This window comes from Falco cherrug, chromosome 9, assembly GCF_023634085.1.
Source record: "Falco cherrug isolate bFalChe1 chromosome 9, bFalChe1.pri, whole genome shotgun sequence".
NCBI lineage: Eukaryota > Metazoa > Chordata > Aves > Falconiformes > Falconidae > Falco > Falco cherrug.
Genome location: NC_073705.1, coordinates 4,232,680 through 4,257,986, shown reverse-complemented (window position 1 = coordinate 4,257,986; position 25,307 = coordinate 4,232,680). Strand labels below are relative to the sequence as shown.

At 47.5% G+C, this 25,307-nt stretch overlaps 3 protein-coding genes across 12 annotated transcripts in view; 1 reads left to right on the top strand and 2 right to left on the bottom strand.

Annotated features, from left to right (window-relative positions):
- Positions 1–5,710, bottom strand: part of SEC31B (SEC31 homolog B, COPII coat complex component) — a 38,311-nt gene extending 32,601 nt beyond the window's left edge. For 7 of the 10 annotated variants that reach the window (XM_055720041.1, XM_055720047.1, XM_055720044.1 and 4 more), the window contains exons 1-2: positions 5,600–5,710; positions 421–509 (exon numbers count right to left, since the gene is read on the bottom strand). In XM_055720041.1, the coding sequence (XP_055576016.1) occupies positions 421–499 (79 nt within the window). In that variant the 5' untranslated portion in view covers positions 500–509; positions 5,600–5,710. Of the gene's footprint in view, positions 1–420; positions 510–2,565; positions 2,672–3,794; positions 3,884–5,599 lie in introns of those variants that run through there. The other 3 variants (XM_055720042.1, XM_027808745.2, XM_027808746.2) reach the window with 3 other exon arrangements.
- Positions 5,711–7,597: 1,887 nt separating this feature from the next.
- Positions 7,598–11,539, bottom strand: NDUFB8 (NADH:ubiquinone oxidoreductase subunit B8). The gene is made up of 5 exons (XM_055720487.1): positions 11,394–11,539; positions 10,964–11,090; positions 10,252–10,351; positions 8,506–8,661; positions 7,598–7,827 (listed from the first exon to the last, which is right to left on the bottom strand). Exons 1-5 carry the CDS (start codon positions 11,491–11,493, stop codon positions 7,735–7,737), a joined length of 576 nt encoding a protein of 191 aa, XP_055576462.1. The 5' UTR covers positions 11,494–11,539; the 3' UTR covers positions 7,598–7,734.
- Positions 11,540–12,211: 672 nt separating this feature from the next.
- On the top strand, positions 12,212–22,085 carry HIF1AN (hypoxia inducible factor 1 subunit alpha inhibitor). Its single transcript, XM_055720486.1, has 8 exons — positions 12,212–12,433; positions 13,593–13,843; positions 15,103–15,251; positions 16,982–17,127; positions 17,608–17,714; positions 18,110–18,173; positions 18,409–18,519; positions 19,705–22,085. The coding sequence occupies exons 1-8, from the start codon at positions 12,260–12,262 to the stop codon at positions 19,747–19,749; spliced, it is 1,047 nt and encodes a 348-aa protein (XP_055576461.1). The 5' UTR covers positions 12,212–12,259; the 3' UTR covers positions 19,750–22,085.
- Positions 22,086–25,307: the final 3,222 nt, after the last annotated feature.

The window sequence follows — 25,307 nt, the reverse complement described above, 5'->3', positions numbered from 1 at the left end:
AGACCAACAAAAGTAAAAGTGAGCTTAAATGAACATGACTAGAATGAACTCCCCCCTGCCCCCGCCCCCTGCCATACCAAGTACGTAACCTTATTTTGTTTTCTTTTTCATAGCAAACAGGTGTTGGGAGTTCATACAGACCTAATTAGATCCAAAAAGCCACATATTCACTGTTTAAAAAATCATTGGCCTTAAAGGTGTCAAAGTTGGGTATAAAAGTAATCCTCTACCAGTCACTTATTAAAAAAAAAAAAAAAAAAGAAAAAAGGCTGTAATGTTTTTGGTATATCACTTATAAGTTGAGATATTCCCAGCCTTAGTATTAAGGTGGGGATTGTTGAAAGTTAAAACCAACGTAACTGTACATAAAACCTCTCTGTGGCTCATACTTTAATATTCACAAATTGTAAAGAACTGTACCTGTTGCTAGATAAATGGGGTGGTTGTTTGCTGGACTCCATGCCTGGGCAGCTGTTCGCTCAATTTCCTTTAGCTTCATTTTCTAGACTCTAGAAGAAATTTGACACAGTGGTTAGAACAGCCAGATAAAATCAACACGAAAATAATCACACCAGTAACAAAATATCCCCCTTACCAAGATATCACAAGAAAAAATTGCTCTTAATACAGAGAAGTTACTTGCTACTTCCTGAGGTAGTGAATACAGTTTTACTGAAATTAATTAGGGTATTTTAGAATTCATTAAAAGAACAAAACAAAACACAATTCCAACAGTCTGATCCTAGATCTCCTTCCACATACAGCTCTCTTTTTCGTATACCCCAATTACAGGAGAGTTTTAGAAAAAGGAAGAGGATCTAAATTAAATGACATACTCAAGTTTTCAGGCTGGTTTAAATCAGCTGCAGAAATTAATTTAAACAAATTATTTGCAAAACACTAGTTGCGCTCTCTGAACAAACCAATGTCAGTATCTACATAGACAAAAAGAGAGCAGAAGGAATCTCAGGGCAGGCTAAATTCCAGGCAGAAAAGTGACGTGGCAAGAAAAAACAAAGTGCAATGCTATCATGTGCCAATTCAGTTACCGTACTTTGTTCTCACTCCTCTGAGAAGCAAAAGGAAAAAAAAAAATCATTTGACTTTCTGGTTGAGTTTGTAAATGGTAGGTGAGAAGAAGTGATACAGAAGTAACTGCTGGGTTTCAATCTCAGCTCTAAACCCGATTATTTTTATTTACTCTGGATAGATCCACTGACACCTGTAAAATGGGAATACAATTTCCCCTTGAGAGAGATTAGTTGGGTAATAACATGGCAGTATAATTGAAAGTCAAACATCAACAGCAGGCAACCAGGATGCTACAAAACTGAATATAAATACAAATTATTGTTCCACGTAGGATCCCATTCTTGCTGAGGAGAAAGCACACAGTTCCTCTCCATCTCAGACCATGCCCAGGCCTTCTAGGTATGTCAGCAACATAAATGATGTGTGGACATAGCATTCACAGGCTAGTGGGGTCATTCTTATCAGCAGTTCCTAAACCTTTTGAGCTTGGCCGCAGTGCAGTCTTTTAACTTCAGCTAAACAGCGCTCCTTAGGAGGCACTCAGATGATACCATGCTGAATAAAGCAAAATTGTCAGCAGGCAGCACAGCAAAACACTCTGCATCTTGCCAGCAAACTGTGATTAACCTCTCCTGGTTACTTGACACTGTCTGCATTAGCCAGGCTGACGATTAAACCACAGTCTGCATCACATGGCCTTCTGTTCAGATGCAGGGCTACAAGTGTCAGTGCTTCGCAGTTTGGCTGTACTCAGGCCACAGTACGGATGTTTATTTGTAACTAAGTTCATAAAGGTAGCTTGCTGTGGCCAGCCTGCTGTCTGGCCAAACCATCAAAAAACCCAACAAAAAAACCCCAACAAACCAACGCAATTTTGAAAAAGCCTTCTGTCATCTTGTGGCTTACATGAAATTATGGCCTCCTGAGGCCCACACAAGGGGAAATCTGGTCAGCATTACCTCCTAGCTAATAGCTCCACATCCTTTTTAGGGTTTCTTCACCACCACCAGTCAGAAGACAAGGACATCCTCCCTCTCCTGCATGCACCATCAGCATATGCTGTTTGATTAGAATTTATTTAATGCTTTTCAGCATTAGCCTGCAGCAGTATCTCCCAAAGTTCAAACTGCCAACTTAGCTGAGGTCCAAAGGAATCTGAACGGAACTTTTGTACAATAAAACAAGTGCAACTATTTCCTCACTCAGCCTAGGAACAGAGGTAAACAGGTCATCTCATCATCATCACTATAACAGACCTCTAAAAAGCTTACTTGCCAATCTTCCAGCACATATTTTGCAGGGTACTCATTAGAGCTACGCCACATTCTCTCTGCCAAGAAGCTTCAGCACCTACTCATCTGTCTCGCATACTAGTGCAAGAACACTGTCCAGGTCTCCTCCCTTCATTGGCAGAGGAGAATGAAAATATCCCCAGGAGGAAAGTCAGGCAAGCCTGCTAGCAACAGTCTACTGCACAAGGTACTACCTGGCTTCACTGATGTGGGGAAGCAGGACAGCTGGGATGTTCCTTACCAGTCCCTTTCCTGCCTCTTCTGCCTCCAGTTACAATCCATCAGCTGTAGAAGCTGGCTGTACATACAGGCCTCACTGCTTCTTGGCTTTTGAGAGGGCAACTCCCCTGCAAACATTATTAGACAACAGCTGAGTCCTCTTCCCTCTAGTAAATTAACCGGTAAAGAAACAATGAAGTGCATAACCATCACAAACTGAGCCAGGTGAATGGTACAAGCTCCCACTCCTCACCCTCTGTGTTGGGCTGACTGCACGGCTAGCACAATTTGCATTTAACCTCACAAAAAATGTGCAGAAAAGTACTAATCAATTGTCCAGCTTTTCTTGTAAATAGGGCATTTTGCAAGAAAGTCAACATTACTGTTCTCTTTTCACAAACTTAAGTCAGGACAGAACATGAAGGTAAAGTGCTGTCCTGGTTTCAGTTGGGATAGTTAATTTTTTTTTTCTAGTGGCTGGTGCAGCGCTGTGTTTCGGATTTGGTGTGAGAACAGTGTTGATAACGCACTGATGTTTTCAGTTGTTGCTGGTTTATGTTGATACTAAGTCAAGGACTTTTCAGTTTCTCAGGCCCTGCCAGTGAGAGGGCTGGAGGGGCACAAGAAATTGGGAGGGGACACGTGACCCAAACTAGCCAGAGGGGTATTCTATACCATGGGATGTCATGCTCTGTGCATAAACTGGGGGGGGAAAATTTGCTGGGGCCTGCCAATCATTGCTCAGGGACTGGCTGGGCACTGGTCAGCGGGTGGTGAGCAACTGCACTGTGCATCACTTGTTTTCTTTTCTCCCTTCCCTATGGATTTCATTCCTCTCCCCTTCTGCCTCCATTTCATTTTAACTGTTATTTTTATTACCTTTTTTTATTTTATTTCAATTATTAAATTGTTCTTATCTCAACCCTTGAGTTTTACATTCCTTTCCAATTCTTCTCCTCATACCTCTGGCTGAGGGGGAAGTGAGTGAGCAAGTGAGCAACTGTGTAGTACTTAGTTACCACAACAAGTGTCTTGATTGCTTTCCTATGTCTAGATGAGTCACAACAAGCAAGGCGCTATTTAGAGTGGCTCAACATCAAAAGAACTGCAGAAGTGCTGGATTATAGGTAACAAGTACACAGCGTCCCTGGTCCTCAAGGTAAAGCAGTAGTAGTGCCAACAGACTGAGGAGGCCCACAGGAGATACACAAGAAGCCAAAAGGTCACAGTATCACTCCATCTCTTAAGCACCTCCTCCTATCAGTCCAGCTCCATTGCAGATGAGGTTCTGCAGGGATGCAGCAGCACCTTCTTCTGAAGTCAGGTAGGCTCCGAGTTTGGAAGGGAAAAAAAAAAAAAAAAGGCTGATTTGCATCATTCTCTTAGAGAAGTGATCCTTATATATGCTGTGCATGTCTGTACCCAGGACAGGACTCATGATCCTCAAAGCAGGAAAAAGCCCTTCCTTAGCAACCTCTTGTGGCTGCCTGAGAAAAATTCACAAGTATTGAACTCTTCTTCCACAGGAGAATTTTTAGGGAGACGTTGCCACCTGCTGTCATCTCCCAAAATAGCACCTAAGACTTCTGAGAAGGCTCACGCTTTTCTCAGGACCTCTGATTAATCACGACAATTCCTCCTCCTTCTACAGACACCCGATTACAGCTCTAACGTATTAACGAATCCCAGCCCCAAAGGGCGTCGCAGGACAGCAGTGGCGTTTCCCCGCAGCCTCCCCAGCCACGGTACCTTAGGAGGTACCAGTGCCTGCACAGCCAAACCTAGCAGGTCAGAGCACCCCGCACCAGTGGGAAGTGGGAAGCACACAACTGAGCAGTGACAAGTAAAAGCACACGTTCTCAAATCATGGTGGACCATGCAAATAGGGCTGACAGAGGCAAAAATTCCTCACCTACATTAATGTGAAATACTTGTGGCTTTAGAGTACTCTGTAAAAGATCATGGTGGTTGTTGTATCAGTTGACTAACCCTCACAGCTGCTGCAATAATCATCCCTGGTATCACTCTAGGGAGGCCTTTTTGCACCACTCGAACACTGCCAATTAGAAATCCCCTCCTACTGACTTTCCCAATTCCCCTCCTGCCACTGGGAACCCAACCGTTCCTCTTCAACCAGCTCCTGCCGATACTGGGCTTCCAGCACAACATGGCACATACAGAGCTCACAGCCTGACCCTCACCCTAGCTAAAGGTGAAACTCGGGCAGAAGAGACAACACTTGTCCAAGGTCACCCAGCAGCCACTCTTGAGAGCTGAAAAAGTCCTCTCAGCCACGACACCGCAGTTAAGACACAAGCCATCCCACCAGCCTCCACCTCACGACATCGATCTAAAAATCGCTGTCCTGCCCCTCGTGCTGCTCCGACGCTCCTCTCGCAGCTCCCCAGCGCGCTGCAGCCAGGCTGCTCTCGTAAGTGCTTATTATAAACCCCAATTACAGGAGGCAGAGACGCTAATCCCAGCTAATCGTCAGTGCTTGCAAGGCGGGGCGGTCGCAGGGCAGGGCTCTGCGCGCTCCTCCATGACAGCTCCCACGGAGCACAGAACTCCCCGAGGTCTCCGAGCGCTTTCGGAAGCACCGCCCGGTGCCACGGCCGGCACCGGCGGGAGCGCACACAGGCGTGCCTGGCCAGCCGGCGCCACGCAGCGGGAGGGCGAGCCTAGAGACCACCGGCCGCGGGCAGGCTCTCAGCTACGCTGGAGGCCTCGCCGCGGCCCAGCTCAGACTGCGTCGCTCCCTCCAGGTGCCCCGCTGCCCAGAGGCCGGCCCGCGGCAGAGGGAAGCGGCTCCGGGGGCAGGGACGGAGCCGTGGCACCGGGGGACGGGCCACGGGACGGGCAGGATAACAAAGGAGACCGGGCCAGGGGGGATATGGGGGTGAAAGGGCCCGGCCCCGGGTCGCGGCAGGGCCGGGCTGGCCCCGGCCGGCCCCCTGCCCTCTGTGGCGGGGCCGGAGGAGTGGCGGGGCCGGGGCGGGAGCAGCCGCTCGCATCAGACCGAGCGCAGCGGGCGAGGGGGTGCGGGCGGCCCTTACCGGCTCGCTTGCCGTCCCAGCCGCTCCGCGACCCGCGCCCGGACGGTTCCCGCAGCGCAGCCCTCACGACGGTGGCCGCCGGGAGCCGAAAAGCCGCCGCCGGCGGAGCACCGCCCCCAGCCCCGCCTCGGCCCCTCCGCGCAGGCGCCAGGTGGTCCGTTCCGGGGGGCTCCAGCGCCGCCGCGGCGCTCCGGGGGCGTGCGGGGCCGCGCTCGGTGGCTCCCGACGGGGTTCGGGGCGTCCCTCCCTCAGCCGCCGGCCGCCTTTTCTGGCCTTCAAGTACCTGAATTCGCCCCGTGGCTGGTCCGACAGGCCCGCGCGGTGGGAGCCCCGCAGGCAGGGCCGGGCCGGCGCCCCTCTCGCAGCCTGCCTTGGCTGCCGGTTTAGGCTTTCCTGAGAGGGAATGCAGCAGGGAAAGGTGCACAGCTTAGGGGTACGCTTTCCTAAAGGCATTTTAGTTGCCAGGGAAAAAAAATAACGCAGAAGGACCCAGACCTCCTTTCTTCAACTCTTTCCTGTTTTGAAAAAATTTGCCTGCGCTACGAACCCCATTTTTAAGGATTTCTGTGCCATATTGCCAGCCCAGCCCTTTATGCCTTCCACATGAAGAAAAACATGAAGTTACGGTTAGGGAGGGATTTTGTGCTGAACTCCCCAAAGGAGGCGGCAGCCACGCGGGGTGGGCCTCAACCCCCCTCTGCGCAACTGCTGCACTGTTGTCTTACATGGCAAGATAACGCATCTATTACTGCTTCGATCGTTTTCATTGTACTGGAAGACTCTCACAACATCGCATATGGTGCTGTCATGTAACTGCTGTGGAATGGGAATTCTTACTCAAAGTCGTAACTAAGGAGAGTTTTCTCCTGCATAATGCTTTGTAACAGAACTCAGTTTCAAGGCCCCTGCAGCTCAAAAAATACTTGAATGACCCTTCTGGGGTAAAAATCATCATCCGTAACTTACAAGAAAGCATTTCCGTTAACTAGAAGGTGACAGCTTACAAAAGCCAGGAGGAATGGTGACTGTTCAGCACCTCCAGAGAGGTTAGTTTTAGTTACACACATACTTCTAGCATGTAGTGACATAATTCCCTTGAACATACACCCTTGCAGAGAACCCTGCACAGAGCTGAAGCTAACTGCCCTTTAGAATCTGGGGTTAAAAATCTTCATAGATTGAAAATTCATTAATCAGTCTTCAAATATATGCTTCTCATAAAGCACAAAACTCTGAGTCGTGACGGAGTGTTGAGAACAGAGTACAACATCCAGTTTATAGGAAGCACCCAGAAGAGCCAAGCCCTTAGCCTCCTGTGATCACCCACTCCTGCAGCCAAACAGCAAGGCCTAAGACATAGCACAGGGGAGCTTAAAGAACTTTCACTGTAGATCAGTACTGAAGGCACCGTCTCCTCCAGTAACAAGGGGAAAAAACTTATGTTAAAGGAAGAGTGGAGCTGGACAAGTCTAGTAGCTTAATTTTATGTCCAACTTTCCCAAGCAAACTGCTGATGAAGGCACAGGAGGCCCTAAACCAGTGGTTTGCAGCAAGACAGGCAGACTTCATGGGTCAGACATAACTCCAGCCCTGGACGACAAGCTCAGGCCATACAGGAGCAACTTGGGCATCTGTGCTCTTGGACCAGAGCCCATGCACAGTAGAACAGGACCGACAGTTATTCATGTGGTACATGACTCCCGAGCACCGTACTTGCCAGCCTGGTTCTGCCCATCATTTCAGATTAAATAATGGCACTCCAGTTCACCTCCAAGCAGGACCTGCAACAAGCCACTTGGTAACAGGCAATACCTCCTACACAAACAGGCTTAGCTAAGGAATGTTTGTGCACAACATGCATAAACTAGAAGCAGTTTTAGGACTACACTCAGAACTCTGCCCCACTGATACTAGCCCGTTTAGAAAAATAGCCGAAGGTCATTCGATTTCATTGGCCATTGTTCAGTCTTCTCAAACCAACAGCAGACAACTAGCACAGTAGATATCATCGATATATTTCACTGAAGTTAGTGGTTGAATGTTGAAGAACAAGCATTAACATATGCCACAGTGAACAGTTAAGATGCCATCCCCAGCAGAATTGACACAGGAGAAACATAGCGCTTCAACAACGTTCAGATTTCATAGTGTGTCACCACTGGTGGCTCTTTATTGGGGTCTCCTCCTTTCTCCAGATACAGGTCATTGAAGGGATATTGCTTCGGTCCCTACAAGGAGCAAGAAAGAATGACAAATTCACCATATTTATCCAAGCAAATAAAGGGGCAAGGGGAGAATGTCTCATCCCATCCCACCCAAGTCAAGGCTTGTCATTTAAGACTTAAATTTGTATTTCTTAAGTGCTTCGGCAGGAATATTACAGTACAAGGAAAGTAAACTCAGAGATAGAGTTCCTTGTATAAACTCATGTCCTTCAAAAAAAACATCAGGGTGGTCTGGCATTTAATCTCAACCAACAGTTCATCTCGTTCGTCTCACAGCACAGGGATAATGTATTGCAAAAACTGTCTGTGTATTCAGATGCATTTTTCAGGAGTACATTTCAAATGATATAGACCATGAGGTATAACTAAAAACACAGGGCAAGAGACAAGATAAAGCATCTCTCTTGAGCAGATGCACACAGTGAAGGAGAATTACTAGATCAAAGAAGGGATACTGTAAGCAGCACAGCTTAAAATTAGTTGCCTGTGAACAGGAACTCCTCACTATGAAACAGAACCTGTCAGCTGAGCCAAACCAGTTAAGAGAACAACTCAGGCTAGATGAGGCTGCATTGGTCCATCCCCTGCCAGCAGCAGGGGTTTGCATTCATGCTGATCATGCAGCTTCAGCAGCAAGAAACACAGCTACTTCTCCTCCCTTTACACAAGGGTGTCACTCACCACAGGCCTGTAAGATGGGTAGATCTCTCCAAGACCAAACATGATCAGCATGGTACTCAAAAAGACAAGGAAGTGTTTGCGCATGGTGTGCCAGGCAACTGGAGTGGGGGATGTATCAACACGGTTCCGAATGTACATGTCAAAGTCCCAGTGCATCTAAAGAACAAAGAAAAAACGCTGCACGTTTACCAACTGTGCTCAATCTGCTTTTATCAAGGAAGAAGTGCTTTACAGCATGCATGAAACTCCCAGAAGCTGTTTCATCTCCACCCCACAAGTGGAGATCAAGCCTCAGAGGAGGCAAGTAATTTACCTACAGTCACAGCAAGTTGTCACTTACACATTGGTGTAACTCAGGACTTCAAATTCCATCCTATGCTTACACCAGACAATATGCTTAATTTTAGGATAGCAGCAGCTTTTATTTATATACATAATCACCCCACCTTAGATTTGTTCCAAGCACTGTTGAAAAGGCATGGTATAAACTGGCACCCTCATTTATGGAAGTTCAGTCACATATCCAAAGAGAAGTAGCAGTGTTATTTCAGAGCAGCAGTTACCTTGCCACTTAGAAGCTGGTTCCTCAGAACACTAAGAGCACCTGCTACTGTTGCTCTGTGACAACAGCCAGGCTGGTAGCAAGCCTGATTGACACACAGAGGTGTTCAACCTTCTGCCTTTAAGTATACATAGCAAAGTCCCAAGCACGTTCTACCTATAGCCTCCCTTCCCATTAATGAAAGCAGAGAACTCATTTACAGCTCAAGCACTGCCTCTAGCTCCCCAGCTTTCCCCTCTGCACAGAGCCATTTGCTGTCAAACCCAGAGCACCAGACTGAGCAGAACCCAGCTGCCTGAACAGAGGCATCAGCTGACCCCTGGAATGCACCAGCATACTCCACCTGGCCCCTCACTGCCAACCCCCTGCAAGGGCACCTGTACAAGCCTTACTGTACCAAGCACCACAACAACACCAAATCACCGTGGGTTTTTTCTTGTGCTTTTACAGTTGTTACATGCCCTTTGCTGTGGTAAGCACGCTATGATGCTCTGGCATGTTTATACTATATATCACATACACATGCTTACATAATCTCTGCTTTTAGTCATGAGAGCTCAGGTCAATTACTAAGTTCAGTAGTCACAGCTAGACTGCAGTCATTCACAGACAGACTCCACACTAACTGAAAAGTTACTCCTGACACGGAGTATGAGGAACTTAGATTTTGAAAGTTAACATATATGCTCTATTCACCCATTTCTCTTACCGATATCTTGCAAACTTTCTTCAGAGAAAACCTCCCTATTTGTATTCTATCCCAAAACAACCCTGGAGTAATAAAGCAGCAATAGGCTACTTCCATTGTACTGAAAGGACTTTACTAAAAAACAGCTTCTTTGCTAAATCATTCTGAACTAAGCTCTCTTACTGAGTTCAGATCAGGTAAAGAAAATGGAGGAGACTTTCCTATTCCTACAGAGAAACTTAAGTTTGTAAAGTCTCCCTCCTCATATGTAAAAAGGCGTTAACAGTCCTCAGCACTTTCAAAATATTTACACTGATGGCCACAGCCTAACTTTCCTTCCGACTGACTGTCCCTGCTCACATAGGCAACACACACCTGCACTTGGCGATGCAGTTACACAAAGAATTAAACAGAAATCACTAACAAGATGTGCATGTTATTGTTTAGTAACAGTAGCATTGATCGGCAGCTTGAAAAGTGCTACTAGCATTCCTACCGGCTCTCCCCAGTTATGCCTCACGTCTGGCTGGTCCCACTGGTACCAGGGGTCTCGCTCATGAAAAGACTTATTAGGGAGCTTGGGATAGTCACCATACCTGTAAGAAACAGATAAAAAACCCCAAGCATACAAGAAATCTATATTAATGTAGATATGTTTTATAGGAGACACTATAGGACAGGGCTATGGAAATCAAAGACTTAAACATTACCTTGGTTTTATAGCTCCTATATATACAACATTTTTATAATACATACATGCAACTAGCACAACGATCATCACTGTGATACCAGCTACTGTAACAAACAGCATTCCTCAAAGGGGGCTTTTTGGGCTACACTAGCTGGAAGAAAACACAGGCTTAACTGAAGTACAGAACCCTAGCTCTCTTGCACTTTGCACATGTCAAAGTATTTTCCAACATTTAAACATCTCCTGAAATCTTTATTCCAGAGATTACTTCAGTTCATCCCTCTCAGCCTTGCATTCCAACAGCCTATAAAGTCTCTCGTACAGTATTTTATTCACACAGGCCTCCAGCTCATTCCATTTGTTCCTGTTATAAAACTCCGATGTGTGCCTTCAAAGCTCCAAGCTCACGGCACAGCACCTCTGGGCATCGGACCGAGCCTGCCAGCGCCAGCCCGCAACGCGGAGCTGCGGGCCTCGGCCTGCCCTGCCCGCGGGCACCGACACCCCGGCCGCTCACCCAAAGCCATCGTCGGGGTAGGGCTCGTAGTCCTCCACCCGCATGTTGTACTTCCTTGCAGCGGCTGCCCGCTCCTCCGGTGTTCGTGGGTACGGCCCAGGCATCAGGTCCTTGGGCGCCTCCGAGGCTGGGGGGAGAGCCACGGGGCAGCCTGGCTGTGGGCTCGCCGGCAGCCACGGCCAGGCCGGGGAGGTCGCGCCACCCCAAGGGCCCCGGAGCCACCGGCCCGCCGCCCTCCAACCGGCACGCCGCCCCCCAGCCGCCGCCGGCCCGTCGCCACCAGCCGCCTCGGCCCCGCCGGCCCCAGCAGCCCCCAGCCGCCCCGGCCCCGCCGGCGTCCCGCCGCCTCAAGGACACCTGGCCCCGCCACCTCAAGGCCCCCGGAGCCACCATCGTCCGAGCCCCCCGCTCCGTCCCCCCGCTCCCTCACCCGCCCGCGCCCCCATGGGCGCCGCCGCCCCGGCCCAGCCCGGCCGCAGCCCGGCGGCCGCCCGCCGCCAGAGGACACCGCGCAGCCCGACCGCCGCCATCGCCCCGCCGCGCAGGCGCGGCCGCCGACACACAGAACCCCGCCCGAGGCGCCCCTCCGTCCGCCGGGCCGCAGCCAGCCCGCCGCCGGGGCGGGGCCGGGGCGGTGCTCCAGGGCTGCGCGGCCGCCCTCGGCGCGTACCGGTGTTACCGACGCTGGTACCCACGTGTGACCGCCCGGTCCCCGCGGAGCCGGGGAAACGCAGGCGGCTGCAACGGCTTGTTAGTTTAGCGGTGCTGTTCTTCAAGCCTAAGCAATGCGTTACTGTAGAGAAAATCGATACGAGCGCTAAAGGACTTTGCAGTTTACTTGTTTAGTTCATTATGTAAACTCTGCGGTACTTGAGCTCGTTCTCCTTCAGGTAGTCAAACGTCTGGCTTTGAGGCACGAGCATCTGCGCGTGTGCTGCGGGGCAGGCGGGCGGCTGGCCCCGAGCCCCGCACTCAGAAGGGCGCCGCAGAACCGGCGGGGCGGGCGAGCGCCGAGGGGCCCGGAGGCCCCGCCCTGACTCCACAGCCGGCCCGCAGGGGCCATTTCCCGCCCCCGGCTCCCACTGCAGCCCGCAGCCCTTGGGACCGGCGAGAAGACAGAGGGGAGCGGAGGCCACGCCCAACCTCCCGCCGCGCAGGGGCGCTGCTCTCCGCCGCCGCCGCTCCCTCCTGCCCTTTCGTCTGCCTCCCGCCGTCTCCCTTCACTTCCGGCGTGACCATGGGCGGGCAGCTTCCGCTTCCGGCTTTTTAGTTCCGGGTTCTCCGGTAGAGGCGGCGATGGCAGCGGCGGCCTCCTCCTCGGCGGCGGCCGCGGGCTGCCAGGAGGGCCCGGCGGTAGCGGCAGGGAGCGGCTGGAGCGAGTCCCAGTTCCGGCGTTACTCCTTCGAGACGCGGCCTATCCCGCGGCTCAGCCACAGCGACCCCCGCGCCGAGGAGCTCATCGAGAACGAGGTGCGGTGGGCAGCGGCGACCCGGCCCGGCGCTGGGGCTGCGGCGGGGCCGGTTTGCGGCGCGGAGGCTGCCCGCCTTGCCCGCCAGGCCCGGCGGGGCGGAGCGGAGCAGGGCCCGCAGAGCGGCTCGCAGGCAGCGGGGCGCTCCGGGCCCTGGTGCCGTCCCGGGGGCGCGTCCCGGCCCTGCCTCTGAGGCTACCGCGCTGCCCGCCGTGGAGTGCCTGCCGCGCCCCCCCGCCCCGGCGCGGGCTCGGCTGTGGCCGTTGTCGCGTTCCTCTGAGCTGTGGTGGGCGCTTTTCGGTGCCACAGCGCTGAGAGAGGAAACGTTTCCTGCAGACTTCAACAAAGTGCTTTGTTGTCCGGGCGAAAGTCGTGGAAATGTTGTGTAAAACCATGGGCATATGCTTGTTATTTTCTAAGTGAGAATGACTCCAGGTGTGAATGCTGCCTTGCAGAGCGGCTCTTGTATTTGTTCTGGATAAGCCCGATTTCGTTTTGGTAAGATTGCTAGCTTGTTGGTTTTTTTTTAAAGAAATCCTGCAAGAAGGAAAGTTGTGCATGCATAGCTTGTAAACACAGCAGCTATCAAGAGTTCTTGTTTAGGTTGCATCTATTTATAGGTGAGGAGATAGGTGATGCCCTTTGTCTTCTTTTTGTAGTTGTTGCTTTTTTGGTATAGAAGAGATAAGGTAGTATTATTTTTTTGATGGCTGAAGGTTATCTGCGATCCTCTGAGAAAAGACATGAGTACTGTCTCTGTTTCTGGATTCAGAAATACCTTTCTGCCAGTATTTAGCCCTTCGTAGCTAGGCTAGAAGGGACCAGGCAGAATCTACTGTGTTTCCTTGCTACATGGCAGGACCAAGTAGGCCTAAAACTGTTTCCAGCTAGTGTTTGTCTAACCTCACATGTTATAGAGATTAGCTAAGTAGATAGTGGAATCTGTCCTGTTACTACCAGGAACTTGCTGAGGACACTTTCTCAAAACTTCCTATCACATTTTTCTTGGTTTTTTTTCCTCAGACCAAGGTACCTGATTACTCTTAAAGCCTTTTCCAATTCCCTGTTTCCAAAGCGAGCTTAAGTGATTGCAGTAATGAATGTGATCATTCTCAAGTTCAAGAGGGTCTTGAATCAATGGATTTCTTGTTCCTCTCCAGGAGCCAGTGGTGCTGACAGATACGAATCTGGTTTATCCAGCTCTGAAATGGGACCTGGACTACCTTCAGGAAAACATTGGCAATGGGGACTTCTCAGTGTATAGTGCCAGCACACACAAGTTTTTGTACTATGATGAGAAGAAAATGGCCAATTTTAAGAACTTCAAACCCAAGTCGAGCAGGGAAGAGATGAAGTTTGCTGAGTTTGTGGACAGACTCAGTGAAATACAACAAAAAGGGAGTGCTGAGAGGTAAGTAATACTTGAAGGTTTCTCCATTTCTGCAGGTCTAAGTAGGGAACAAGATTCTCTTCAGTGAGTGTTGATGTTTAAAACCTCTCAAGCTTTTCTTTTTTTCTTTATAGCCCTGCTTTTCCTGCAGGGCTGCTAGTTGACAGCAGCCTTGTTACCTGATTAAAATAGTCATGCCATTAGTTAATCGAACTGTTTACATTGTCTGCAGAGTTTTGTTTAATTTTTTTCTCTGTCTGAGGCAAGGTTTGCATAGAGAAAGCATTAAGCTTCACTTTCTTTTGGCAGACTATAGTATTGATAGAGGAGCTTAGGTATCTGATGAAAAGGTATGGGCTATAGCACTCAGCCTTTTTTACAGAATACCAAGGCAGCTGGTGCTAACACTCTTTCAGAAAAATGAGAAGAGGTTGCATATGTGCAGTGTATTTGCTGGTGTTGATGGCCTGCACCACTAATGGAGCTGTAAGTTACTGAGAGGAGCTTCACGTTTATATGGAATATAATAACTATTAGCAATGTAAACCCTGTGTTAATTTTGTCAGTCACCAGCCCTCTAACTTATGGATGCTTAATTGTGTCTTAATTCGAAGCAACTCTGTGTCCCTGTCCACTTGTCGTCTGTACCTTTCTATTCTTTCTCAGCTTTGAGTGTGCTTTTTCCAAGAGAGAAGGTAGTCCTTGAGCTTAAAAATGCATTTTTCTTCCAGCATTGCAGACAGTAGTCTGTAATACTGTGATTGTTAATACAGATGTTTGATTCCTCTGGTCCTCTATGTCTAAAGGTAGGCATGGCTTTAAAGTAATTTGATGCTGAAACGTGCAGGATTTCCTGAGCCCTTTTTTTCCCTCATGCACTTCTAGTAGAAGAGGTAATTCTTACTGCAGATGAGTTGGAGTGGTGTCATTTATCTGGGGATTATTCATGAATGTGTTTGATATTTGACAGTGGCCAGCCAGTGTACAGTTTCCTCCTCCTGCATTACAAGGGGGATGTTTTTGCTGTAAAATTCTCCTTTTCCCTTACGATTATTCAAACAGAATTGAGTTCTGTTCCCTTCTGTACCAGAAAACCTTTCAGCAAAGTTTCAGGACTTTTTGAAATGCTTTCTTTCTACAGGTGTTTATGATGTGTGGTGGTAGAACAGAATCTGTAGGAGTTATGTCTCTTTGTTTTGAAATCTTTCTGAAGAGATGCAGAAGTATGTCTTTATCTTCATGGCAAAGCTTGATTTCTCTTTATCTCTGGGAAAATACAGGCTGTATCTGCAGCAAACACTGAATGACACAGTTGGAAGGAAGATTGTGGTGGATTTCCTTGGTTTCAACTGGAACTGGATTAACAAGCAACAAGGGAAACGTGGCTGGGGTCAGCTGACTTCTAACTTGCTTCTTATTGGCATGGAAGGTAAGCAGCTACCTCTGGGAGAAGATCTGGTCAGCAGTTCTGTATTTCAATTTCAGAAGGTCTTTCAAATGGATTTTCCACCAAGTGTTTCTTCAGAGCAGGCAGTTTAAATCTTTAGTTTGTGTGGAAATTGTTGTCACCGCTTAACTTGGGTTACAGAGAGGAAACAACCAAAGGAATAGCCTGTATTTCCCCAGGGATGCACTGTGAATGCCTGGATGTAATCTGCTCGTGGAAAGACTCTGTGTGATGGTGGTAGGGCTGTGTTTTCGGTAATTGCTAATCCTATTCTGAGAGCTGCTTATTATTTGAATGCTTCAGATGCTGTAGATGTAAAATGCTCAGAGCCTGCAGGTTTGAATTGCAAAAGGATTTACAAGTTGAGCAAAGTTAGTCTTCTGGGCTTTTCTTAGCGTGTCCAGTGTCTACCCAGGAGGAAACGTTGATTATTCTGTCAGGCATTTGTTCTTATTTGAGCTGGTACACTGTCGGGGAGAAATTCTCTTAAGAGCTGAATTTCTTCTTGAAAGTTAGAGGGAACTGAGGAACTTGGAAGATGGATAAATCCCAGAAATATCTGGATAGAGGGTAATTCCAAATCCATGTGGAGACTTATTCATAGGCAAATGCTTTAGAAGACAGAGGTACCACTACCCTGTTGACAAGGAGAGCGTTCCAGTAGAAAGTAATATCAATAACTGGGCACAAAACTGTGTATGTTTCTTGAAGTAGGATGGCCTATAATCAGTGTGGTCATCACATCCAATTATAATTATTTGTTAATTCATGGCTATTCAGTTCTGACAGCAGATGTTTTTCCCCTTTGCAACAGGTCATACTCAACTTACAGCTGTTTGTCTTTGCCACTTGTTTTACTAGCTGAGAGAAGAGAACTTCACATAAAAGCAGTGCACCAACAGTTCCCTACAGGTCATACATAATGTGATCACTAAAATCCTGTTATCAACAGGTTATGTGCAAGAACCAAGGGATTGTCTTGAACCAGTGTGTACTAGGAAAAGGAGTGTCTTTACAGGAGCATTTGATTTTATGATACATTTAATGAAGTTGCGGGGTTAATTGTCATCTTAATTCTACTTAGTGAAAATACATACAAAGAGCGAGCTAAAAGAGTAATATCTGAATTGCAAGCAGCTTAAAAAACATACTTGTAAGGGGTACAGAATGCCCCATTGTATTTAAAGGTTTGATTAAATTTAAGATCTAGTGGTAACAGTCAAGCTTCAGAACTGTTAATCAGACTGAGAAGGTGCTGTTGGGAGCCCCAATGACAAAAAAATATTTACTTGTTTTCTTGCAAAACTACTAGGACTTTTTTCAAGATCAGGCTGTTAGACTCCTTTTCTCTAGACTGATAATTTCCTAAAGTCCGTTCTAAAACTTGTCATCTAAACAATGTGTTTTATGAAGAAGCTTCCCATCAACATTTGCCATCTGCTGTTCATGGGAACAAGCTGGAAATTCTAATCCTGTAAAGCGTGAGTTGCTGAATATGGATTTAGAATGGAAATTAAGTGGAGTAGCAACTGCTCAATAAAGGCTGACTGATACAGTGATCAGTTTGTAACGTTTTTGTGGTCATTTTCCATGTTTAGTTTTCTGAATATGTGGAAGTGTATTTACTGTCTTCATCAAAGAATGTAACTTGCTTCCATCTTTCCTACCTGTATGTGAGTGTGTCTTGATTATCATCTTTTCTCTCTCTGTAGGGAATGTGACACCAGCTCATTATGATGAGCAGCAGAACTTCTTTGCTCAGATTAAGGGTTACAAGAGATGTATCCTGTTCCCTCCTGATCAGTTTGAATGCCTCTACCCTTATCCTGTGCACCATCCGTGTGACAGACAGAGCCAGGTGAGAGTAGCAGATCTGTTCTCTGTTCCATGTCAAAACAGGACATTTGTGAAGGTGCTAGGTGGGAGGAAGCTGTACTGGAATTAAAGCTGCTTTTGCAAAACCTGTGTTCAGATCTGTTAACTGGTGAATATGTTGAGAATAGATGGAAGGCCTGGTAGTGTTTCTGTTTGTGTCTGGTCCTGACTTGCAAGAACTAGGGCTATAAACACGCTCTTACTGATAGCACAACTGGGCTGCAGTTGGTACCTTTTCTGTTTCATTGATGACTTGTCAAACAGATTTGCTCAGAAACAAATTGCAGGACTCCTACCCAAGTAGATGGTACTTTGAGGGTACTGCAGGACATTGCAATGGAGTTAAGACACAAATGCGAATATGAAAGCCATATAGGGAAGGATGATTTGATACTGAGAGCCAATAATGAGGACTGTCATTGCAGGAAGTTCTTCTGAGTTTATTAATGTTTTCCTCTGTTAGGTGGACTTTGACAATCCTGACTATGAGAAGTTTCCAAACTTCCGGAGCGTGGTTGGCTATGAGGCGGTGGTGGGGCCAGGGGATGTGCTATACATACCTATGTACTGGTAAGAGGAATGGTGGGACTGCACAGTGACCAGCCAACAGAGGTTTAAAAGGTCTTCTGCTTGAAGTGTTGGGTTGGCTCTTAAGATAATTCTGTTTCAGCTTCATCAGCGAGTATGGTATTTTCTGTGATACCCTGGGCTAATCTGCTTCTACTTCCTGTCTGTTGGATGGGAATGGTAACTCTCCCTGACACCATGTTAATGGTGCAAGTACTCCATTAATGTGTGTGAGAAGAGGATCTGTATTTAAATACAAAGACCTTTCCGGTAGTTCTGAGGTCTTGATGATGGTGGTGTAGGGCAAGGCTTGTCTAGTGCTGTCTGAACTCATCCATCTAAGGTATTTCACTATAAACTACAGCAATAGTGTCGTCTTCTTTGTGGTTTCCATGCAGGTGGCACCACATTGAGTCTCTCCTGAATGGGGGGATTACCATCACTGTGAACTTCTGGTACAAGGTGAGTACAAGCACTTTCCTGCACAGCTTGGATAGCTCTATCCCAGAGGATTTTTTCAGTAGAGATGTATTGGCATGTGTTGTCAATATGAGAACTTCGTTGCACCAAATCCTTTGCTTTAAAGCTGAAAGTTGCTTTCTCCCTTGAGTCGTGTGTGAGAGACTGGGTGGCTGGTAGAAGGTAGAATTATCTGCCAATTTAGGAAGCATGACATGAGCTATTTCTGATGTTTCAGGGTGCCCCAACCCCAAAGAGAATCGAGTATCCATTAAAGGCTCATCAGAAAGTGGCGATAATGAGGAACATTGAGAAGATGTTGGGAGAAGCCTTAGGAAATCCACAAGAGGTACAAAACGGAACCATATAGTCACTGTTGTTGAATTTGTTATGGCTTAATGCAAAACTCGAGATGCCAACTATTTGGCTCTGCAGGTATCACAGTGAGGGTAGGAGAAAGCAGGGTTGCTCTGTTGCTGTGAATGGTTCTTCCTGCTGTCTTCAGAAGGTCCTTTGGCTACAAAAAGGCAAGCTCTTTACATTTTAATTCTGGAGAGGACCACTACAAACAAGGGATTAATTGTTCTTGTATGTGGGGGAAGGTGTTTGGCTTTGGCTTTGGGCACTGCCAGGGAAGTGTTGCTCCCAAACTCTCCTTAGCCTTCTGTGCAGCAACGATACCCAGTGTTTGCCAAAAAAAAGACACTGTTTTACCTGCTGAATCCAGATCTCTTAAGATAAATCTCTTCTAAGTCATGTGTTTCCCGCTTAACACATGTCTCTGTCTCTGAATTCTTTGTGGTTTTAATCAACTGGTATTTCAAAAAGCCAGGTGGAATTACTAAGAGTATGCTTTTGAAGATCTCCTGCTGATCTGAAAGTGAAAATACTGGCTGTGAATAGAAATGTTTTCATGGTCTGTAACCCTTACCACTGTGCACAAACTTCTTTTTAGTGCCCTAATGTAAGATGAGCCTCTCCCCTGAGATTATCTTGCTTCTGTAGCGTGTTGAACTTCCCTCAGTGATCAGGCAGTGCTGAGAAATGGGAGTGGTCTTGACTGAAAGCAAAACCTTAGCAAAATTATCAGCCCTAGTCTTCCTTCCAAGTGACCCCAAGGACCAGAGAGGATTCAATGAGTAAGAATGTTCCTTCTGTGCCCTGCAAAAAGCAACCCCTGATGACTGTTGACTCCTTTTAATAGTATCTACTGAGAAATCACAAATCTAGGGTGGGAAGTGAAAAGGTTTCAAATACCATGGATGCAGTGTTTTGCTGACAGCTACAGTTGGGTGTTGGTAGAGAATGCTGCAATTTTGGTAGGGTATCTGAGGATGTGCTCAAGGGTGCCCCAGTATTTATCTGGAAAATACTTTGAAACTGATTCAGTGTACCTTAGACTCAGTTTGTGTGCTGAGATCCTCTGCCCTGGGCTGCTCAGCTCATAAGGTGTTGTGATGCAGAGGGAACAGGCCCTGCAGTTGCCGTTTCTGAGTAACTGTCCCAGCTAACAGTCTGGTTTTGTTTTGAACAGGTGGGTCCCTTGTTGAATATGATGATTAAGGGACGGTATGACTAATGCCTGCCTGCCCGGAGTGACTGATGTTGGAGCTGCTTTGTTCACAAGCAATGGAAGATACTGAGCGCTAGTATTGCACGCGGCACTTAACAGACTGATGGGTTTCCTGGCCTATCCTTGCCCCACTACAATAAAGGGGGCTACTGGAACTGCAAAACCGTTAGTACCCCATTCATCTTCCACTCTCATCTAACCGAACCTCCCAAGAAAGAGTCTGCACTTATTGGAAGCTGGATTCATGCTCACTAACTTGTTTTTTTCTCCCTCTACCCTGTTTGCCACAACAAGGAGCATGGCTTCTGGCACTGGATGTGTTGCTTCAAGAATTTCAGGCATTTGAAGAAAAGCTTGGAGGAGAACCAGGAGTGATCTTGTTTCCTCAGCCTCACGGGGTTTGGACTTCCTGGCTGGGTTTATGTTTTGGTGCCTGCAGTGGATATAAGGTGGAAAGTGATAGGTTTCACAGTCCTCTGTTGTTAGAGGACCTGTCCATGCTCAACTGTGGCACCTTTTTGTATAATGGAACATGTGAGATAGCCTGTGTGTGATGAGCAACAGGATAAATGATTCTGTTTCTTCAGCTTAAGACATCTATGCTTTGGACTTAGCACAGGGTAGAGATCACAGTGAATTCATCTAGTGTGTGAGCGCCAAATCCTATCCTCTCCAAATAATGTGTTGTAGGAGTCTAGATAAACCTCTTTTCTGACAGCTTTCTCTGGGAAGTGAAGGCTGCTCTCCTGCTCTTTTGAAGCTGCAGTATGGTTAAAAGGGGATGTAGCATTATGAAGGGAGGTGCATAAATGCCAGGGCATTCTCAGAGTCTTGGAACAATTAAGCCACATTTTTAAATAAAATTCCCCAGGGGTGCTGAGCCAGACTGTCAAAATGCAGTGTCAGATAGGTACAGAGCTTCCCGTCTCCCCACCAGGGGTGCTGGCTCCTTGGACTAACATGGGAAAGTGCCCTTTTTACTGAAACTGCAAGAACTCAAGTGTGTGTGGCTGCGCACAGGTGCGCATGTTTGTGTGATGTTGTGTGGCTCCTGTCCATCAGTTAAATCCATGCCAGTGTGTGGTTCCCTTCCTTGTACAGTCATGTGAAAGAGGTCAGGGCTTTCTGTTTAAATGTGGTTAAGGTTATCTTGATCCTTTTTGTGTGCTGGGACTTGACATGGCAGGCTGGGAAGTGACAAGACTGGAGCACAGGAACCAGACAAGCCTCTTAAAGAGTCCTCAGCAATCACCCTGAAAAATAATTTTGCTTTCCACTTCCATGCAAAAGCCTTGAGCTCGTATGGAGGCTGGCTTTTGCTTCCCTGAAGTGTGCTGCACTGCTCTCCCTGGTTTGGGGGGTGGTGCAAGGTCTTGTGTATTTGATGCAAGTTGTAAGGATCCCAAGAGCTTAGATGTAGGAGATGTTTCATAGCCCGTTAATCTCATCCCAGAGAAGTGGGGAATTTGTTCTGTTGAGACTTCCCAATGTTTTTCTCTGTTCTTCAGGATTTGTTCTGACATGGGATTCTCATAAGAGTGTTGAGAACATGTGCTCTGTCTTTTGTTGGGATGGCTCATGCACCACCTGCAGTGAGCTTGCCTTGCACTAAGCTGAGAGGCCTCTCAAACAGGAGGTCCCAGGGGCTAGTTGGCTGCTTTACAGGTCAGAACAACTGAAGTGTAATTGGCAGCTGTGGGGTCCTTGTTTAAGAAATACATCTGTGTTACTGAGTAGTGTGACTGCCATGTTACTTGTTACAGACTCTCCAGAGCTGTGGTTACATCCAGGTGAAGGTTGCTCAGCTGGATGCTTATCAATGCTCAGCCTTTGGGCAGGTGGGGAAGAACGCTAAGCTGCTCACTCTGGCCAAAAGCAAGACCTTCCCAGGAGTACTGGGCACATGCCTGTGGTTGAAAAATGCTCAAATGAAATCCCACCTCTGTGCTATTTATTCAGCACATGGTAGTCTCCAGTACTATTTGTTGGGACACCGTCAACTCTTGAAGCTCAGGGTGGGAGTTCATATCCTATGTGGAGAGAGAATGGTACTTACAGAACTTCAGAATCCTTTTGTTTTTTCTTTATTTGCCAAAGGTCTAACTTTTAAAGTGTCTGAACAGGTTTTGCTGCACTTGATTTCGTGAAAGCTTATTCACAATGCACTGATGGACTGACTCCCCCCCTTCCCTATTCACCTTGTGCTTTCAATGCCCCTTGCCATGGTATTGGGAAGCTGTGTGTGTTCTCTGCTAGGGGTGTGTGTGCGGGGGGTGGGGCGTGACACACACGGTACCTTCTGAAGTGTAGTTCTTAAATACAACCAATGTTGAACAACAGAACTGTGTGGCTTTTATTTTGTGAGTGGCTGTACAGGAGAGCTGTATAAGGAGATACACATATAAGGCTACCTTTCAGTCTTTCTAGTAACTCCATGTGCGTTCTTCACTGATGAAAGCTGCTGGTCTCCAGAACTGCCTTCAAAGCACCAATACCAACTGCATTATTGTGTCTTCACAAACTTTCCTCATGCTACTTCCTTAAACCTGAAAGGAAAGCTAGGAGTAAGATGGTATCCTTGAACCCTGTCAACAAGTGTTGGTAGGGAGGGAACAAATTATCCTCCCTACTGACTCGAATGGTGTCACCATGATCTGGTCACTGATGGGATGACAGAGTAAACTACACTATTAGGTCTAATGAGTTCTATCAGTTGCTTGTCCTTTGGGATATCTTATCCTTCATTTGGTCCTTTATCTGATTCATACTTTGGTCAAGGAGATTTTGGGTGGAGGCTTCCTCTGTGTACCTCTGCTGTAGCAGCCTTGGGTGGTGGAGTTCTCTCTACCTGATAAAGACACAAATTATTTTATGGTAATATTAACTACAGCAATCTTGGTACCTAACTGTCAGTGAAATATTGGCTAAATCTGAACAAATTTCTAATGTGTAGTAAAATGGGGAAGAGCTGAATATATATTAGAGATGGTGGGGCTGGTGAGAGGAGAGAGAGGCAGCTGTCTAAGCCTTTGGTACCACAATTGGCATTGTCTCCTCATGCCCTTGGGGAACAGGGTGAATGTGGAGGGAGTGGAAAAGACAAGAGGGTAAAGTTTCCTGTGACCGTGGGTGTTCACCCTTCCCTCCTGTGCCTGCTGGGATCATCAGCGCTGAACACTCATTTGCTTCTGTTCCACTGAACTTAGTGGTCTGTTATGGCTGATCCTGTAGCCTTTCTGTTGTGCACATGCCTGTGGGTAACATGCATGGCTGGCACCACAAAGCTTACAGATGTTGGGTTGTGCAGAGAAGTGGAGGAAACAGAGGGATGAGGTCTGTGTCATTTGAAAAACAGTCTCCAGGATTTTTCCCTTCCAGTTGTTTTCTTGTTTGCTTTTACTACCTTAGGTCCTTCTGTTTTGCCCACTTCCCTGTTCCTTGAAAAGTGAGATTTCTCTGGGGAGAAGTGACCTTTCTCTTAATCCCTATAGATCATGGCTGCAGGATCTTTCCCATGGAAAGAGAAGAGTGTGGGTTTTCAGACTGATGCACTGTCTTACCTGCTTTGTGATCAGGCTCAGCTCGGCGATCACCCAGGAAATTTGGAGTGATAAAGCAGGTGCAGAGTGAAGCCGGCTGGTCAGGATCAGAGCCATGGTGGAGGAGGTATGGGACATAGCTGCAGTGCAGGGGCCAATCTAACACAGGTGGGGGTGAAGGGGGAGAGACCCTGAGCATCGAAGCAGCTCTTGGGGGAAGGGAGGGGCAGGCCTCCGCCAAGACTGCTGTTTCTTTTCTTTGCAACACTTCTTACCGATGAGTGAGCCAACAGTGAATGCTGCCGCTGCTCTAGTCCTAGAATGGGGATGGTGCGCCTGGAGTTTTGACAATCTCTTGGCAGGCCTCTGTTGTTGGTGCACGGTTGATCCATGCTGCCACCATCCCAGCCCAGGAAGCAGAGCAGCAACTGCAGCAGCGGGTGCTGCCTCTGCACGTGTGTGGTTTTTTTCAAAGTGCTTTTCTCTAAGCCTCCCTTCTACCCCGTGTGTGTGAGGAGCTTCCTTGCGCTCTGGTTTATGGTCTTCATGTTCCGTTCCTGTTCTGGAGATGACACCTCTCACCAATGTCCTGGGAAGTCCTGAAGTCACAGTCTTCCCTGGGCATTTTTCTGCATTGGTGCTGTTGCCTGGAAGGAAAGGGAAAGAGATGCTGTTACTGTGACAAACGCATGCAAAGTAAGTTCTAATTACTGCCTCGCAAAGTCAAATATTTGTTGCAAGCAGAGGACTAATTGTGGGGGGAGGGAGCGGAAGTGGAGGCTCTTGGAGTGTAAGTGGAACAGATGCCCGGACGCCTTGGGGAAACGCAGCTTTCCTCTACAAATCAGAGCTTTAAATTACAAGGCTTTTACCAACGAGAACAGTTGTGGGAAGTCGTCTGCTCTCATTTGCGTAATGGCTTCTGTCACTGGTGATTAGACACAGGATGAAGGAAAAGAAATTTGACAATTAGGAATGAGTGATCATTAATCAGAATCTTTGTTAGAAGGAGGGAAGGGGGGGAGAATATTCCTCAAACAGTGGAGGCAGCCACTGGAGCCACAGCAAAGTCCATGAGATGCATAACTCTCAGTGCTACTCTTGCTCTGCAGAGCTCCCTCTGCCTAGGTATGAAGCAGCAGCCAGGGTCTTGGCTGGGTTGGAAAGCTTGTGGAGGAAGGCAGCTAGACAAAATCCTTCCTGTGCTGTTCAGTGGTTCTTGGCTATCTGCTTAGTAAGGGAAAGAGCGCATTTTGGAGCACTCTCCTTGCCCCAACGCCTTGCACTTCCTTCTTGGTGCTTGGCCACAAACTGCCAGCAAAACCCACAGAAACAACTTCTTAAATTTTTGCAGTCTCCTTTCCCAAACCTTACATGCAGCCTTGAAGTTTCTGGTGCAGAGGAGACCAGGCACAGGCCTTGACTGGCATGCAGAAAGATTAGGACGAGCAATATGAAAGAAGTTCCAGGCTCTTTTCCTATTAATGTCATTTCTTACGAGAGCAAGGAGGAGCCTGATGGGCTGCATGACAGGTAAAGAAGGCAGTGGTGACTTCTCTGTGTCTGTTGTTTGCTGGCTTAGCTCATCACCCCACCATGCACAACCCAGTATATGCATTTGTTTGGGTTTTGAGGGTCTTGATCAAGATACTGGTATACATGAAATCTGTTACCTGTTTTTCCTGCAGCCGTCATTTGAAGTCTTGTCAGGTTAAACGTTTTGGCATAGTTTACTTGAAGAGGCACTGCCTCTGATTAGATCAACAACTATAACTTGCGAGGGGGGATCACAGACCGCTTGTGGGGCACATGATGTTGGTTAATTCATCTCAAGACTTCAGCTTACTGTATTAATTGATTTCAGTGACAATTCCTGCCTTTGCAAGGCTGGGTCTTTCTCTTGAGGCAGGGGTCTCCACCGCAGTGATTATTCTTTCTGTGACTGGAAATCAAAGCAGATACCTGCAAAGGGAAGATCTGAAGCCATGTTGCCTCATTCCCAGCTGGCTCTAAGCTCGGATAAAT

Bases quoted from the DNA above. Each gene is read 5' to 3' on its own strand.
- NDUFB8 (XM_055720487.1), bottom strand. From the start codon at position 11,493: ATGGCGGCGGTCGGGCTGCGCGGTGTCCTCTGGCGGCGGGCGGCCGCC. The intron at 10,352-10,963 runs GTGAGCGGCCGG...TGTTTCTTACAG, and splicing joins TACCCCGACGATGGCTTTGG to GTATGGTGACTATCCCAAGC. The intron at 7,828-8,505 runs GTGAGTGACACC...TGCTCCTTGTAG, and splicing joins ACCCATCTTACAGGCCTGTG to GGACCGAAGCAATATCCCTT.
- HIF1AN (XM_055720486.1), top strand. From the start codon at position 12,260: ATGGCAGCGGCGGCCTCCTCCTCGGCGGCGGCCGCGGGCTGCCAGGAG. The intron at 15,252-16,981 runs GTAAGCAGCTAC...CTCTCTCTGTAG, and splicing joins GCTTCTTATTGGCATGGAAG to GGAATGTGACACCAGCTCAT. The intron at 17,128-17,607 runs GTGAGAGTAGCA...TTCCTCTGTTAG, and splicing joins CGTGTGACAGACAGAGCCAG to GTGGACTTTGACAATCCTGA.